The sequence below is a fragment of the Durotheca rogersii genome (assembly GCF_024521655.1).
Source record: "Durotheca rogersii strain YMJ 92031201 chromosome Unknown GGS23scaffold_31, whole genome shotgun sequence".
Classification (NCBI taxonomy): Eukaryota; Fungi; Ascomycota; class Sordariomycetes; order Xylariales; family Xylariaceae; genus Durotheca; species Durotheca rogersii.
Window position 1 is genome coordinate 140,647 of NW_026251262.1, and position 17,238 is coordinate 157,884.

At 54.8% G+C, this 17,238-nt stretch overlaps 4 protein-coding genes across 4 annotated transcripts; 1 reads left to right on the forward strand and 3 right to left on the reverse strand.

Moving 5' to 3' along the window:
* Positions 1-2,033, reverse strand: GGS23DRAFT_615960 (putative paraoxonase; the record flags this gene model as incomplete). Its single annotated transcript, XM_051520749.1, has 4 exons — positions 1,642-2,033; positions 1,311-1,541; positions 206-1,095; positions 1-82 (listed from the first exon to the last, which is right to left on the reverse strand). The coding sequence occupies exons 1-4, from the start codon at positions 1,660-1,662 to the stop codon at positions 1-3; spliced, it is 1,224 nt and encodes a 407-aa protein (XP_051368274.1). The 5' UTR covers positions 1,663-2,033.
* A 1,291-nt stretch (positions 2,034-3,324) lies between these two features.
* GGS23DRAFT_615964 (uncharacterized protein) lies at positions 3,325-4,749 on the reverse strand. The gene has a single exon (XM_051520750.1). The coding sequence runs from the start codon at positions 4,722-4,724 to the stop codon at positions 3,459-3,461; it is 1,266 nt and encodes a 421-aa protein (XP_051368275.1). The 5' UTR covers positions 4,725-4,749; the 3' UTR covers positions 3,325-3,458.
* Positions 4,750-8,870: 4,121 nt separating this feature from the next.
* Positions 8,871-10,963, reverse strand: GGS23DRAFT_313256 (uncharacterized protein). Its single transcript, XM_051512808.1, has 2 exons — positions 10,575-10,963; positions 8,871-10,474 (listed from the first exon to the last, which is right to left on the reverse strand). Exons 1-2 carry the CDS (start codon positions 10,624-10,626, stop codon positions 8,955-8,957), a joined length of 1,572 nt encoding a protein of 523 aa, XP_051368276.1. The 5' UTR covers positions 10,627-10,963; the 3' UTR covers positions 8,871-8,954.
* Positions 10,964-11,845: 882 nt separating this feature from the next.
* On the forward strand, positions 11,846-16,140 carry GGS23DRAFT_313270 (kinesin-domain-containing protein). The gene is made up of 3 exons (XM_051512809.1): positions 11,846-12,440; positions 12,497-14,653; positions 14,716-16,140. The coding sequence occupies exons 1-3, from the start codon at positions 11,964-11,966 to the stop codon at positions 15,649-15,651; spliced, it is 3,570 nt and encodes a 1,189-aa protein (XP_051368277.1). The 5' UTR covers positions 11,846-11,963; the 3' UTR covers positions 15,652-16,140.
* The last annotated feature ends 1,098 nt before the right edge of the window (positions 16,141-17,238 follow it).

The window sequence follows — 17,238 nt, forward strand, 5'->3', positions numbered from 1 at the left end:
TTATTCGTTATTCGAGCTATCCCATCGCCTTCTATAGCCATCCTTCGACGCGAAATCACCACCCGCAATCGTCGCCGCGCGCCTTTCCAGTCCTGCCATTAATACACATTCACCAACCCGCTACTCCGCTCGCCCAACCCCTCCCTCTCCCTGTTTCTCCCCCTCCTCCGGTCCCTCCCTCCACACCAAGATCCCCTTCGCGTACAGGCCCGTGACTATGCCCACACGGCGCTCCGCGTCGAACAGGGCGGTGGAGCTGGTCGGGTACTCGGAGCCGGCGTAGACGTGCTCGAGGCCGCGGGCCTCGGTCCAGCGCGAGACCCACGACGGCGCGGGCGCGGCGTCGGCGTCGCAGCGCCCGCCGTCGCCGCCGCCGTTGCACGCGTCGCGGCTGCGCGCGAACCGGCTCAGGGCCGGCGGGTGCGGGTGGCCGGCGACGAGCAGCGCGCCGTCGCGCGCGACGTGCAGGTTGTCGGGGAGGAAGGGGAGGCGGAGGCGGGCGCGGGGGGCGAGGGCGGGCGGGCGCGGGGCGAAGTCGTAGAGCTGGACGGCGGCGGCGCTGGTGGAGGCGACGGCGACGGTGCGCGCGTCGAGCAGCGCGACGCCGTTGGCGAAGGCGAGCCGCGCGAGCACGCGCGCGCGCACGCCGCCGCCCGGCGCCCCCAGGTCCACGTGCACCACGGTGCCGAGCGGCAGGCCGAGGTACGTCTCGAGCGCGGCGAGCCGCGGCCAGCGCCGCGCCGCGAAGCCGTGGTCGTTGGTGACGAGCAGCTCGCCGCCGCCGGCCACGGCGATCGCGTTGGGCGCGTGCAGCAGCGGGTGCCGGATCGTGCGCGCGTGCGTGGCCGTTAGCGCGCCCAGGTCGAGCGCGAACGCCTCGACCGCGGCGCCGCCCCCGCCGCCCCGCCGGTGGTTCGCCGCGAACAGCGTCCCCGTCGCCTCGTCGTACGCGATGCCCAGCGTGTGGAAGTCGGCGCCGCGCTCGAAGCCCCGGATCTCGATCTGCCGGAGCGCGTCCGCGTCCACCGCGCTCGCGTTCGCGTAGTCGTAGGCGTAGAGCCCCGCGTCGGCGACGGGCCCCGGCAGGAAGATGCCCTGGACAAGGTGAGCTGAGTCAAGCACGTCCGCGCCTCTCTCTCTCTCTCGTGCGACAGCGGCGGGGTACGATCCCCACCCGACTTCGTGCGAGGAATTACATCTCAGTCCCCACGGAGACAGAGGGCGGGGGAGAGGGAGCGGGGTATACAAGCCAACGATTGCACCGAGACACGACGAAGGATGAGGGAAATATAAACGAGTAAGCGTCTCACCATCACCGTATTCCACTTCTCTCGCCCCGGGTCGCAGGCGAGAATAGCCAAGCCGGCGCTCTCGACGAGGAGGGCATCCTCGCAGCTGCGGATGATCTCTGTGAACTTGACCTCGTACTCGCCGAGATTGTTGACCGGCGCCATGCGCCCGGGTGCGTTCTTGTAGAACAGCACCAGCAGACGGGCCCAATCGTAGAGGACGGGCACAAGTGCGGCAAAGGCCAGCGCGAACTGCACCCGAGGAGATCAGCTGCCGAAAGCGGAAAGTGACACATTTATATTCTCCGGCGGCTAGCGACCGGGGGGGGGGAGGGATTGTCCGTCCACTTACGAGCGCCCCTTTCAAGACCATGGCTTCCTGTGGTGTAGGTACGATATGCACCTGTGCGCCTGTGTTGGGGTCCGGGTGCGCGTATAGACGTCGATGGGGGGGCGTAGGTGCGTCTCAAACTGCGGCACAGCGCTGGTTCGAGAGAGACGAAAAGGACGAGAGAGAGGCCGTATCGAGTCAAGAGAAAGACGAGACGCGGCCGGTGCGGCTGCTCGGGGAAATCCTAGGGTGCTTCGGTAGAGTTCGAAGAAAGGGAGGGGGCGGCCGGGGGGGGGGGACTTGCTTAGATGAGGTGGAAAGTCTATAAGGGCTGGCTGGAGAGGTGTCGGCGTCAGCACGGCGGGTTTAACGGCTACGATGTGTCGGGACCGCCCCATGTGCCAACGTGTCAGCACACGCTGTCGCAGGCTTTTCGAGTGCGTCGGCCCGGGCCTGGACTGACTTAGCTTGGCCGGCTTTGTGTTGTCGACGAGGACCTAGGAATCCGAGTTGCCCGGTCACAGCCAATCATCAAAATAATAGGTAGTATCCACTATGCTAGCTGGTGTTGCCAATATACGATAATAGCAAAGATCACAAGTAATTCGTCCATGTCTCCTCTCTCCCCCTCCCTCCCTCTCTCTCTGCCTCCTTTCCTGGTTTATTCGAGGTGTCCATGTAGTTGATGGTTGGTACCTCGGACGGAATATCGCGCCTCATCTAGTCTCGCCCCTGTTGCTTCAGTCTACCAGAAGCGTTTGTGTACCTAATAAGCGATGAGCAAATGGAAACCTAGTTCCAGTTGTTTCCCTTTTTTTAGGCCCCGGACTGAGATCACAAGTTGGCAAGTCACCACGTATTATGTCTGAACGGTAATACGCGCTCGGCGCCATATTCGTTTGATCCTACCTAGCTAAGTTCGATGTACCTACCAGAATTCAGACGATTTCCCGGACTTCCGTTTTTGTTTTTGTTTCATTTTATTTTTCAACGCGATTTAGTTTACGCTCTTTTCTTTTGGCGCATCTTAGACATGTCGGATGGAATCTCGGCCGTGTAATTTTCTGAAAGGCAACGTATGGCTATACCTATATATATACCTATATATATCTATATATAGTAGATAGATATCCGTCGATGATGCTTACATTCTACCGCCCGTGCATCCCGCACCACGATTCATAGACCCTGGATCCCTTCCTAGGTAGTACACGGCTCGCCGGAAATACTCGCTTCAGAGGAGATGTTATGGAAGTTCCCGGCAATGCCCTCAAAACGTCGATTGTTAAATCCAATAGAAACCGCCGGATATAAGCCACGTGCGAGCATGGAAAGTCCCCAATATAGGGCAAGCAAGTGATTGGGTGCTGGCAGCGAGTCTAGTATCGGAGCTCCGGCAAGTGGCTTTCGAGACAAAGACGACGGTCAGATTTATTACGGGCTCGTACATCTGTGATAGAAGACGAATCTAGTCATTATGCCCCTGCAGGGGCGCACGTGATCTCAGATTACCTACTTTAGTAGAGACTGCCCCGGCGCTACACGCCCTGACACAGGCGCTAAGCACCCTACACTGGCACTAACCCACTGTGCCCCAGCGATGTGTGAATAGCGTTAAGTACCTATAACCAAGGGAGCCTTTTTGGGCCCCCTTGGCCTTCTATTCAGAAGGGGGGCACAAACGACCCCCCTGCAACACAGCCCCTGGACTCGACACTGCTTGGCTGGTTTGGCTAGACCTGCTGTTGTCCTTTTACTATTCTACTAATAAGCGTACACGTATTCTCACATTAGAAGCTCGTTCGATTCCTCCCAGCTTCTCACAGCTCTCATCTGAGTTATTCTTCAGGGTCGTCCTCCGATCTGCCCTCAGAGTTCTCTTGATCTGAGGCTTCCGGATGTTCCGCGCGATCATAGGCGGCTTTGACTGCCGAATGCACTCTGTGGGCCGCTTTCGTAGTCTCCTCCTCGGCCAGCTTCAATGGTGATTCCAAGCCGTTGTCTCCGACCCAGGATTCCACCACTCGCAAATCGGCGGCCCCGAAATGGATAGCAAGGGCAAGGAGCACGCTCTTCCGCATGCAAGGTCCTGGTGTTGGGAAAGGACATCGCGTGTAGTATCGAGCCCAGACATCCTCCCAACCTTCCCGTTTGAGATCCTTGATGCAGATCAGCGCCATAATGAAATGGAAGTAGACAAAGCGTAAGACCGGACGCTTGCCGTTGAGAAACACTAGTTCCTTTCCATCGAGCTCACCAAGAGTATGTCCGCGGTGATAAACGCATTTTCTGAGGTTGGGGGACAGCAGCTCTATGCGCCATCGTGTGATGGGCGTTTCGTTGGCATCGACAGGGACGATGACAAGGTGATAGGTGTCGAACCAGATCTTAATATGCTTCAACATGAGAAGTGCATTCCCTTCTCGCCCAAGCAACCCCCCCATACTGCCAAACAGTATCTCGCCGATTTCCGTGCCATCGAGGAAAAAGGGTACGATGTGTGCAGCTTTGACGTCTTCTTTGTGATACCATTTGCCGCTTACATGACACCAAACGGCATCTCGCCCTTGCATCCCATGGTGGTCGCCAGTGGCTGCGTACCAGTTCTTAGCATCCCTGCCCCAAGTTCCGGTCCGTTTTGCTGGCTCGTCGGACCCATCGTACTTCCTATACAACTCCCAAAGACGTTCAGAAACAATATTCAAACGTGGGTCTAGCAACCATATCATTCCGGTGTCGTCGGAGCGTATCTCCTTTCTTTGATACCTCCATAGGCCGTCTCCGGCAGATAGATAGCGCTGGTTCAAGTCACCCATGCGTTTGCCAGCTGCCTTGGGATGTAGTATGCCAGCATCCCGCTCTTCAGCAATGACATCACGCTCCAATCGAAGCGCCTCCTTCTCCTTCAAGAACAGCTCAATCCTTAACAATGCCAATCGATGGGCCGCCTTAGGATCTGGCTCTCCTTCCTCCTCGTCTAGCTCGACCCCTGGCTCTACTCCGCGAGACAGGGCTTCGAATTCCACGCGCAACTCTGCCGAGATGCGTCGTGCTTCATCATGCGCGGCTCTCGCATGGGCCAGGGCCGGTGTCAGTATGGCCATCGCGGGCGGGTCGCCCTTGGTTGAAGATGGGGGTGGAAGACTAAAAATGTGCGAAAGTGTTTGTGAGAAAAGGCAAAGGAGTAATATTGGACTAGGCGGGTAATACTATGCTGGTCCTTAAATATAGGGAGGTTTGGGTACCTAGCAAAAGAACCGTCGTCTGCTTCCAGATTTGTTAGCCAGGCATCCAGAGTTAGATGTGAGCAGCTAATCTCTTTACCACCTACTGAGTAAGAGTTTGCAGGGCCTCCCGGTGTTGGCTTCAATCCATCAACCTCTCTGCACACCATCCCGCACCAGCGATACCTTAGAGCTAACTACCTAATCAATAGCATGCCTCACACTTGCTCAAAGATACCTATACCCGATGGCAACTTTAGAGCTCGCGGCATGGCTTACGGCCAGCCCGCCATAGGGTTAAGTATAATAGATAGAACACTATAAGTTAATATCGACCTACCAACCAGATCAGGGGGAGGGGTTCATAGCAGGACTGTCCCCTCCTTCCTACGCGCGGACATACACAGCTAGGTACGTGCTCAATTTGAAATGTGCCATCCGGTTGTGGCACAGAGTTCAGGCTCAGATCCTAGCCTAGGTAGGTAACTTTTTGTCTTCACCTTGCGCAATTGCTTCTTAACCATCACAGTATCAAGCCTATTTTCTTGTGTTCTAGCGGTCACTTTGGGTGAAGAGAGTGGTATTGCGTCTTTAAGGTATCAACTGACGATTAGTTGACCACGAAATGCGACCGGAATTATACGTAGGTATTAATAGACTCCTAACTCTGTGGTTGCATCAACTGGAGCTGAATAACCAAAAGGGGCCAAAGTCGATGGTTCTCGACCAATCAAATAGATATTTGCTGGTCAAAATGCCAATAGCGGGGTACCACCGTTGCTCCAACCACGATGATTACGAAGACGAAATCGAAATCGAGGTCTTCAGATACCATTAGGTACAGACACAGCAGGCAGCATTTGTATTTTATCGTTTTCTGGGTTTCGCTACTCTTTGTTTTGTTTTTCTCCTTGGTTTTTTTTTTCAGCCCCCCTCTCCCTCGCGCGAGGGAGGGAGGAGGAAGGCTGATCGGTCTGCATGCTTTCGGAGTTGGGATAGTCGTGGGGGAATTAGGGACCCCCGACGACCAGGAGGCGCATTAACAACCTCAACTTTCGAAAGAAAAAAAAAACAACGCGAAAGGAGCACGAGACCGCCATCAAGTCTCACATTCCCCTGGCCGATAAAACCTAAGACAAAGCCTAATTCTTTTGGCCGCCCGCCGACGATGGGAAGAAGCACAGGAGACAGAGTGGCCATGGAGGCGGCTGGCTTATGCTCGGATTTGATTTTCCGCGCGATTACAAGGCCGCGCTTGATGCGCTGCAAGAGAAAAAGCCGAAGGTCTATGGAAGAGTCATCGGAGTCGCGACAGCGTTCAAAGTCGTTGGTAAGTAAAAGGATCCCACGAGATTCATGACCAACAATGCTGACGCAGACCTCGTAGTAGGCCCCGAACCGACGGATCGGTCCGCCAAACCGCCCCATCCACTCCCGCCATTCCCACGAGCAACGCGACCCCTAAACTCTCTGGCTGGGAGCGCCGCAAGCAACGTCTCCAACGTGGCTACCGATTCCACGCCTGCCACTACTGATAGCTCCATCAACCCCTCTGCGTCTGCCACTTCAGTTGCTGCTGAGGCCACCTCTTCAGCCACTGCGACAACTCCTTCGGGCGGCATGAAATGGGACGGTAAAGCCGATGGCAGCCAAAACGAATCCGATTCTGAGATCGGCGAAATTAACTACAAGGACTACGGCTAGGACTATAACGACCAATGGAAGCACCTCGCATCGCCCGTCCATAGCGATCGACCCGTTCTATCAGCCAACATAGGTAAGTCAACCTTGGCCGTGCAATCTCGCACGTCTCCTTCCCCTAGGGCTTTCGCCTAGGTGGACCTACTTCTTGATAGGCGAAAGACTTTCTCAATGGCTGAAAAGCCTTGAGCATAGCTCTGAGAGATCAGAGGAAGGGAATTTTGAGGCAGCCAAACCCAACTTCGACCTCGGCATGTGGTGCTTGATGATTATCGTACGGTTCATGAGAACGTATCCGAACTTCTATCACCGACAAGCCCCCTCGCCGGCAGCAATTACGAATGGATCGTTCAGCCCAACTTCCATACGACGCGAGAAAGGCAGTATCTCGAGCCCACGACAGCTGTCAACGCGGAATGGCTCGTGGTAAGATTCCCCAGCCTTGCTGCCACCCGTTGTTTGTTTCTTGTATTATTAGACCAACAGCTGTTCAGGAATTACCATTCCTTGGTGATGATCGACTGCCGCGGAAAGGGGAGATCGCCTCAAGGCAACCCAAAGTCAAGGCATCGCTGGACCGTGCGAAGCCCAAGCCCACCACAGCTGAGGCCAAGTAGAGTCTGTCTCGCACAAGCCAATTCTTTCTCTTCTCACGATACGCCACTCGTGACCATCGTTTGATAACTGAAGAGCCGAGTTCGGGTCTTCATGGATGAAAGTCCAGGTTATCCTACTTCCTGATGTCCGCAATGGCAACTCTTGGTGACCGAAAGGTCATTGACATTCGAAAGGACGATACTCGATGTTCAGAAAGGATGCTTCTTGAAGTTCGAAAGGACTGCTCTTGATGGCCGAGAGGCATGGACACGAGTCCGAAGATCGTATGGTTCCCTCACGGGAGTGGGTTCGATTCCCACGGCGACGAAAATCTGGTGGTCTGACCGAGAGCTCCATTTCCATCGCTGCTCGATATAGGTGGCTCCTTGGCCACTTGCCAGACAACTCATCCAAGACTATGAGGTAACCCATGAAAATAATACCGACTAACCCCCGGCATACTGTACCCTTGCCTAGAACTTGATCCATCAAGGATTTGTAGCGTTTCTGCGATGCTACGCACTTCTACATATTCTATTTTGACGCCGGTACAAAGATGCTGTTGCTTTTAGAGGGTCATTATCAGCCCTGAAAACGCCACTTATAACGCCTCTCTAGCTCCTTTTCTCAATGGATCTTGCAGTATGTCCCAAAATGTATGCATGTCTAGCGTCGGTGGCTAGCAATGCCACCACTAAGCCGCCCATCCACCGAGGTTTAAACCGCGGCAGCACCGGCCCACTCACTAAGGAGGCAACCTTCAACGACGGGATTCGTATTTTATATTAGTATGTTCTTTGTTGCCTTTCGCGTCGTTCAATCCCTTGCGTAGGGGAAGTAGCGGTACCCCCCCTTACAGTCCTAAAGAGATTGGAGCTTCGGGTGTCGAGTCCACGATCGTATAGGGCCGAATTGTGCTCTGGGGCCATGGTTATACATGCTGATGACCAATAACACATATACCCCTTTGCAAGGCAGCACGTCCGACATTTCCAGAGGCACTGGGCCTTGTAACCTTTGAGGTAATGGGGGGAGAATCGCATCATACCGTGATACAAATGATGCAGCGTCGGCAACGCGCAGGGGGTTCCCAAGAGGTTGGGGGAATCCAGCTACGCAGGAAAAGCAATGGATATTCCCGGTTTGGCTAATCGGACCTGTTCCATCGGGAGACGCTACACACTGGATGCGACTCTTCGTGACGAGGCAGAAAGACTCTGGTACTCCAAACTAATCCTGTGTACGGTACCGAGGCCAGTAGCCACCCACTAACACATCGAGGAATCATCTCACGCTTTCGAGAAAACCAATAGTGTCACCCTAGAGTCGGTCGTACACACTCGAAGACAAATACCGCACCATTGGGTCTTCCCTCCGGTTTACCGATTTCCTCTTGGGACCCCCACGAGATAATATGTCAGTCAGAGATGCAACGGAGAATCCTTTCTTGGGTGGTAGGCGGAATGCTAAAGAGGGGGGGCGAAGCCGAAGGGCCGAAGCCCGTACACGACGTTTTTCTTTGTCTGGCCAGAAGCAGATAAAATTCTACATTGAGAGTCAGGTGTGGCTCACGAACTTGTCAGCACAACACGTGCCCTACACGACACATGGGGAAAGCCATTGTTCCTCGCGGAACCAACTGTAGTAAGGGAATGGCTCAGAGGTTGGCACACCAAGCCGCCCCGAAACCGCGGTGAAAATGCCACGTTGGATTAAAGAGCCTATCGATGCCTGGAATCTAAAAGCTACCCGATGCAAACCAATAAGAAACCGACAGCAAAAACTCCCGAGACCTCGCCCCTCCGATTCCACTTAGTAGACCGTGACCGCACTTACGAAACCGTTCTTGAGAACTTCCAAAACCAACCCTGGGAATCCGTATAAAGTGGTAGTGGAGTCCTCGTTCCCGTCAAACTTCTTCGCAGAGACTCCTCCGCTGCTGTCTTCCCAGCCCCCAAGAAACTCGCAACTGCTACCCGGACTGTCGCCCCACCCCCGATTCAGCACCATCCCCCGTTGGCGCCTCTTGCCGTCTTCGGCTGACGGGTACGTGGCCCTCCACTCTTCCCGCAACCGTTCCTCGACCTCGTCGAACGGCGTCTCGGAATTGGGGACGCGATCGGGGTTGTCGGCTGCGAGATACGATATCTCCCAGCGGCAACGACGATGGCGGTTGAACGGGTAGGAGCCGGGGACGTTGGCGTGGAGGACCATCTTTGTGGCCACTAAGCGGTCCGTTATTCCGGTCTTGAACAGGTTCTCCCCCGCCGCCGGGTCTCCGCCCAATGCGGCTGCCTGCGATGGCGGCGCCCGCGAAGAGGGTTGGGGCGGCGATATCAGTATGTCGAATCCTAGGTAGAAGTAGTTGTAAAAACATTCTCCTGATACGTTGCCGACGAAGTCGTCCTCGACGGCCTCGTCTTCAGAATCATCCGTGCCCGTATGCGCCGAGGATTGGTCGGTGTCGGTGAGGTCTTCGGGGCGTCGGTAATCCCCGCCGGTAGATCTTGACCTGCTGTGGCTCGCAGTGCGCGTCTTGTGAATGTACATCCTCTGGTCATTCTTCCGATATATGGCGTCAGGGGGGCCCAGCTCGGCTACTAGCTCTTGAGGAGTAGTCTCTCCCAAGTTGATCCATATCGAAGCACTTGTCCACTTCTTGAACAGCTGCAGCTTGCCACCACCGTGGATCTTGACCAACGAGACCTCGTCAGGAACGACCTCCCTACTCTTGCTCGCAGTCGGTTTCACGCTAGGAAGCACCTCCGTCCACAGGGTCTCGCGCGCGTGAGCCCAGGACTTCCCGTTGAATACGGCAACGGAGCCGGCCGTCTGGCTGGCCGGCGAAGATAACAGTGATACTACATCCTTATCTGGAAAGTAGGCGGATGGCGGCAAGGGGAAGCTAAATGCCACACCAGGATAAGACAGAATGTACGTTCCCACGGCATTGCCGTTTCGCGGTGCCGACGGAGGGATGTACTCTCCGGCGTACGTCGGGCCGAATAGGCGGTGGTAGACATTCTTAAATGCCGGACCAGTGGCAACATCCGCGCCCTGCCTAGGGGAGCCGGCGGTCCCCTGGGTATTAGCCGGTTTCGCGATGTCCTTGTCTTGGTAGGTGATGCGGTTCTTGCTGAAATCGATAATCTCGATGAGGCGGAGGCGCTGCTCGGGGCCGTCGAAGCGCAGCCGTACGCCGTTTGCCGGAAGAGTGAGAATGATGGGCTCGGTAACGGGATTTCTCGGGGAGTAGGCGAGATCAAGCTTGGGAAACCGCGGCGGTTCGGCCTTGAGCCGCGTCAAGATGTCGTGGAGCGAAGCCCCGAGCACTGAGGGCCGGGGAGAGTCAGCAAACAGCACAACAGCAGCATCCACCGAGCCCCCCCCCCCTCGGGATATACCCATCGTCATCGGGAATTCGACGCTTACCAAGAAAACCCAGGCCGTAGCCGGGGACGAGAGCAGCCGTAAACAAAGACATGGTAGCCAAGCTGGACGGGGATCCGTCTAGCTGCCGTTCCAATAGAGGGTCGGGCTAAGGCTCTGGTATGGGTCAACGCAAGCCGGCTGGATCCATAAAGCGCAACAGCAGACAACGAAGACGCTGCCGGATATTTTTTGTGTGCAGTTGAGGGCATGTGTAGGACGATGGATCGTCTAGGCCGCCGTCGTCATCTCCAGGCCGCTGGATGGTAGCAAGTGGAGAGCAGAAGAAGAAGGACGATGAAGAAGCAGGGCGGATTGATCTGATCTGCTGGAGGCGCCGGTTGGTTTTGCGTCAGATGTGCAGGGACGTCATTTGACGCGGACTGCGCACATGCATGGGGAGGAAGTGGAAGTACCCAGGGTCGGTACCTCCTAATGTGACCCCTTATATGTGTACTTACGAGGTACCTACCTCCAGTGTATACGTTGTGTGTACCCCACCCTACTATACACCTCAGGTAGGTACCTTAGATAACATGCGTAAACTTAGGTGTACGTACTTGTACCTAGTACTGTAGCCCGGCCAGCACTTCCACCTCTGTCGCTTCCAGGTACTGCGAATCGGTTGCTTTCTACCTTAGGTACCTACCTAGAGGTACCTAGACCGGCCACCTACATCACAGCGAACCCGCACTATACACAGTAGGTACCTTAGGCATCGAGAGATACCTGGGTGTAGGTACCTAGATAAGTGTAGGTACCTCTTGAGGGAGGTATCGGTACATAGACACCTCTACCGGATGCAGAGCAAAACATCCGTCGCGCGACCTGAACCCCGCGGTGATAAGAACACAGGCAAGGTACCAATCTCTTATCTTTTATCGGCTTATCGGCTTAGGTTAGCAAGGAAGGGCCCGTTACCAGGGCGACCGGGTGCGCCTTCTATTGATATTTTTTTCAGTGGATCCACGAGGAACATAGGCAGGTGGCAGGCGCGGGCACGGGCGCACCCGCCAGGAACAGTGCCTTAGCAGTAGCCTTGCATCCTCTCCGGCTGTGCCCAGCGCGTCGCCGTCGTCTTCGGCCTATCCACAGTCCCCCCATTATCCGTCCATCGCCAACTTCCCACCCTTCCGCTACCCTAACCGCCCTCATTCCCACTTACACGTATACACACGTCCATCCCACCTCTTCCCCTCTCATACTCCTCACCGCGCAGTTACACGTGCGTCAATATCTCTCCCCGACATCCTGGCTATCCTTTCGACCATTGCTTCCGCACGCGCTATTTACTTGATTCTCCCTCGCCGTACAACTCGATTATCTGTTATTATCCTCCGCAGCAGCAGCTTATAGTATTCCTCTTAGCTTCGCCGCACCGCGCCAGGAGAGATGCAGGGCCGCTCTCGAAGGGGCGAGAGGCCCCCTACTATTCCCAACACTCGGTCTGGTGTCGCTGGACGCGCTGGCGTTCGACCCCCGCCGAACAGGGTATCGGCCCTTCGCCATCCCGTCCATCATGCTGCCGCGGCCGCGAGGATCGACCGTACCGCTGCGCCTTCGCCGGCGGAGTCGATGGTATCGGTTGCCACTACCGGGACCAAGCGCAAAGAGCGCGAATTCGAGATGGAGACCGGCGAAGAGACAAACATTAACGTTGTTGTACGATGCCGTGGTCGCAACGAGCGAGAGGTCCGGGAAAATAGCGCCGTTGTTCTCTACACGGAGGGCGCTAAAGGCAAATCTGTCGGCCTCTCCATGGGGCCCAACGCCCTGAGCAACAAAACCTACAACTTCGACCGCGTCTTTTCGCAAGCGGCCGACCAGAGCATGATCTACGATGACGTTGTCAAGCCCATATTAGAAGAGGTATGCCGCCTGCCTCCAGACTGGCAGTAAGGCGCCTGCTAACCAGAACGTGCTAGATGCTGGGGGGGTACAATTGTACGATATTCGCCTACGGCCAGACCGGCACTGGCAAGACATACACCATGTCGGGGGATATGACCGACACCCTCGGCCTCCTTTCCGATTCGGCCGGAATCATCCCCCGCGTCCTACACTCGCTTTTCAACAGGCTCGATACGGAAGACACGGAGAGCTTGGTCAAATGCTCCTTCATCGAGCTGTACAACGAGGAACTGCGAGACCTGATCTCTGCCGAGGAGAGCACCAAGTTGAAGATTTACGACGATGCCTCCCGGAAGGGCCACGCAACCACGGTTGTTCAAGGCATGGAAGAGTCGTATATTAAGAATGCGGCAGAAGGTATCAAGCTCCTCCGAGACGGTAGTCTGAAGCGGCAGGTGGCTGCGACCAAGTGCAACGATCTGAGTAGTCGAAGCCACACGATATTCACTATCACGGCGTGCGTTAAGCGGGCAGGAGAGGATGGGGAGGACTATGTCAGCGCCGGAAAGCTGAACCTGGTAGATCTTGCCGGTAGCGAGAACATCCAGCGCTCTGGAGCCGAGAACAAAAGGGCGGCAGAAGCCGGCCTGATCAACAAGAGTTTGCTCACTCTAGGGCGGGTTATCAATGCCCTCGTCGACCATAGTTCACACATTCCCTACCGAGAGTCAAAGCTCACCCGGCTACTCCAAGACTCCCTGGGTGGTCGCACAAAAACATGCATTATCGCCACCATTTCACCCGCGAAGAGCAACCTCGAGGAGACGATATCGACTCTCGACTATGCTTTCAGAGCAAAGAATATCCGTAACAAGCCTCAAGTCAATCAGCCCATCAATAAGAAGACCCTACTCAGAGAGTTTACACACGAGATCGAACGACTCAAAAGCGAACTGATCGCGACGCGCCAACGTAACGGTGTTTACCTACCAAATGATAGTTACGAGGAGATGACAGTCGAGAGCGAATCTCGTAGAATCCAGAACGAGGAGCAGGCTGCCAAGATCGAGACACTCGAATCTAACCTGCGCAACAAGGGTCAGGAGCTCCTTTCCCTAACCACGAACCTTATGGGTTTGAAAAAGGACCATGAAACGACCAAGTCGCAGCTGGACGAGACGAAAGACGTTCTCGATCAAACCGAGCTCGTGCTCGCCGCCGCCCGCAAGTCTCTCGCCGAGGAAACTCACCTGCGGAAAGCACACCAGAAAACGGAGGCACAGATTCAAGCCATTGGCGGAGAACTCATCACCACCATCCAGAAGACCGTCAAGGACGTCGGAGGTTTACACGCCAAGAACAGGAGAAAGTCGGATCTACAATCGTTGAACCGTACCAACTGGAGGTCAGCCCAAGACCAGGTGTCAGATGTAACTTCGCTCGTCGAGAGCCGCGTTGAGGAGTTTCGAACCGAACAGCAGCAACACATGAGGAGCATTTCAGAGCGAATGCATTCCTTCGTCCAAGGGGAACTCGGGAAGCTCTCAGTCACGCAGTCATTCCTCGACCAGAACCTAGAGCTCTTCGCTCAATCCAAGAGAGATCTTGCGGAACAGAGGCAACAGTCGAAGGACGAGATGGACGAAGTACTCGAGGAGATCCGAGAAGTTCGCGACCACATCAAGGAGAGAGTAGGCGAGAGCTTGCAGACCATCGCAACGGCAGCGGAGAGAATAGCGGAAGATGTCCTTAGCGAACTGGGTACGTTTCATACCCAGCTGCACTCATCCTACGCGTCGCTGGGCAGGGACTTTAAGTCAATTTTTGAGGAGCTATTGAAGCATATCGCATCACAGAAGCAAGAGTCCGAAGATCTCAGAGAGCAGCTGCAGCGCGCAGGCCAGGAGATTATCCAGTCGAACGCCTCCATCTCGGTACAAGTGCAACAAGTCGTGAACGAGGAACGGCGACAGGCTGCGGAGGAACGGAAAAAGCTGTTGTCACAGATCTCTGCTCTCATACACTCCCAAGCAGAACTTCAGGAGTCACGCCTAGCCAGCAAGGCGGCTTCGATCCAAGAGAGGTTGCAGGAGAACAGCACCGCCTTGGAAGGCGGCATGGCGCAATATTCTCAGGCGCTAGATGGTTGGAATCAACGAGAAGCCCAGCTCCTCGACGAAGTGGCCAACTCACGAGAGACCTTGAAGACGAAACTGAAGGATGATTGGACTGTGAGATCCCCTCGCTCTATTTTCCCTTCCCTCTCCCCATCCCCCCGCTAACCACGCCGCAGGTCGCAAATAAGCATAGCACCTCGATTCAAGACACGACCAAATCCGTACACGCTGAAACCGTGCGGGTTGTCGACGAACAGATGAGGGACCTCGACGAGCAGATGACGTCGTTGGACGACTTCGTCACTCGTGCCCATTCGCAAAACACGTTACACCACAACCGAACCTCAAGTTCAATGCAAAGCCTATCAAGCACGGTGGAAGGCTCGTATGCGAACATCGCCGACCATTTCCGAGCCACCTATTCGAGAGTACAGGACCTCGGCTCGGAGATGGACGCGGATATTACAGACGCTCAGACATGCTTGGAGCCCCTGCCCACGACTCTCTGCCAGCCCCTGTCGGATCTTCGAGAGGATATCAGAGGCACAATCCTACAAGAGTACCTACCCACAGGAGAAACGCCACAGAAGAGGAACTACGAGTATCCTACGGAGCTCCCGCAAACAGAAGCGCACGAAACACTTCTGAGGAAGCTGAACAGCACCGCGACACCCAGCAGGGCTAAGGTCTTTGCCGATGCGGACCCTGCCCTGGCAGAGAACCGCTCGCCCTCGAGGCGTCTCGCCTCGGACAATTCATTCCCACTCTCGGACCGGGACCATAACCCACTTTCCATGAGTCTGCGTGAGGTACACCCAAATCTTAACACGACAGGCACACTCTACTTCGACACCCGTACTAATATCGCAGTCCACGGATTTAGCGCTAGCCTCGGCCCGGGTGTGACGGAGGACACGGCTGCAGACGCAGACGGCGATCAGGCGATGCCGTTGCTTAAGAAGAGCAGGACCACACGGTCAAAATCGGGGAGGAGGACGGTGAATGCGGAGGGACGGGAGAACCTGCCGCTTCTATCGTCGGTCATACCTGGGGGTGGCCCAGAGATCTTTTCGCAGAGCATCTCTAGGAGAAAGAGCCCGAGACTGAACTAAGATAACCAGCTACGCAACGGCCGGATTACCGAAGGCGGTCGCCTTGAGGACAGTGATAATTGGCGCAAATCGTGCCATGCTACTAAGGGAGGTCAAGAGGTGTCTTAGGTTATCGGGGTTTGATTTCAGGGTTCGCGGATCGAATGGGGAGTGTGCGGCGCTTTTCTCTCCTTTTTTCCTCCCGTAGGTCTGTTGTTCCATGGGTTGATAGGACGCGCGGGAGGGGGTGGGAGGGGGGTTTGTGTGAGTCCTCTGGACCTTACTTATGGGACGTGTTACTCTCGTGTTAGTTCCAACAGCCTCGTTGGTATGCTAGATACCCCTTATTTTTGGACCAAAAGCAGGAACTCGATGATTGATTTCCGTTCGATACTGTCTCTATTCCCCGATTTGTGTGTTCTGGGGCGCCTGCGTACTGCTCTGCGCCATCGCCATAGCAGTGCGGCCCGTGTCTGATAACTATAACGCAGAGGTAGATGATGTCTAGACAGTCACCATTGTTCGGAATTATAGGAGGATATAACTGTGAAATTGTAGGAGATGGAGGCGATTTTCTTCGTCGTTGCGTGTTTGCGTATGGGATCTCTCTAGTTTCTCCTCCCTTTCCCTCATCTTCTGTTTTTAACTTTGCTGTCATTATTCTTATTATCGGCGCTGAAGATGTATCACGGCGGGAAGGGAGGCTCATTCTTATTTTAATTATCCTTACTTTTTCCCTCTTTTACTCACACCACAACAGTTTAGGAAGGGAATTTTGCATCTCATCGGGTTCAAGGTCTCGGGATTACCTAGGTACATTATATCTTCCCTCATTAGGGTGCTACGCCGGCGGACAAGTATGGCACACAATAGACGCGTATCCAATATGCCAAATTAAAATGGAATGACCACTAAATCATTCAAGAGACTCGTTCATTAACCTACCTATCTACTTATTGGCATACCTATTGAGAGTTGTTACTCATTAACATGAACGTTAGGACGAAACTTATGTCGTCGCTATAAGAGGGAGGATGCGTATAGCAGATCATCTATTGTTTAATATTTTGAGCCAGGCGCTTGCGAAGCGTATGGATAGAGCGACAATAGAAGATATTGCCCCCTCAGAAGAAGAGAACAACATCGGCTATCCCACAGCTTGCTGGGATACCGTCTGCATCTAACCATGGAGGTGTCAAGAGTAATACTTAGAGGGAAGTCCCAATATATGCCGGCTTTTACTTTTACATCGCCGTTCCTCATCCCACCAAAATAAAGGGGTGGACTAGATCCAACATATACTTCCCATTCCCTCGGCCCTTTTTTCTCCCACACTTCCCTCAGTCACTATTCCCAACCATCATCTACAATCTCGAACTCGCCGTTGTGCGCGCGCATCCGGGCCCCTCTTACACGTCGATCTCCATCTATTATGCGTGGCGCTTTTCGCTGTGGATAAGAGGAGATCCGCAGGCAACACCGGAAATCTGCCAAGGCATGACTCGAGACACATCCTAGTAGGATTTATTGAGCAGTTTATGGCCATCTTCAGCTCCTGTCGACCGCGGCATTATCAAACTCCCAATAATGCCTTCAATCTTTGCCACC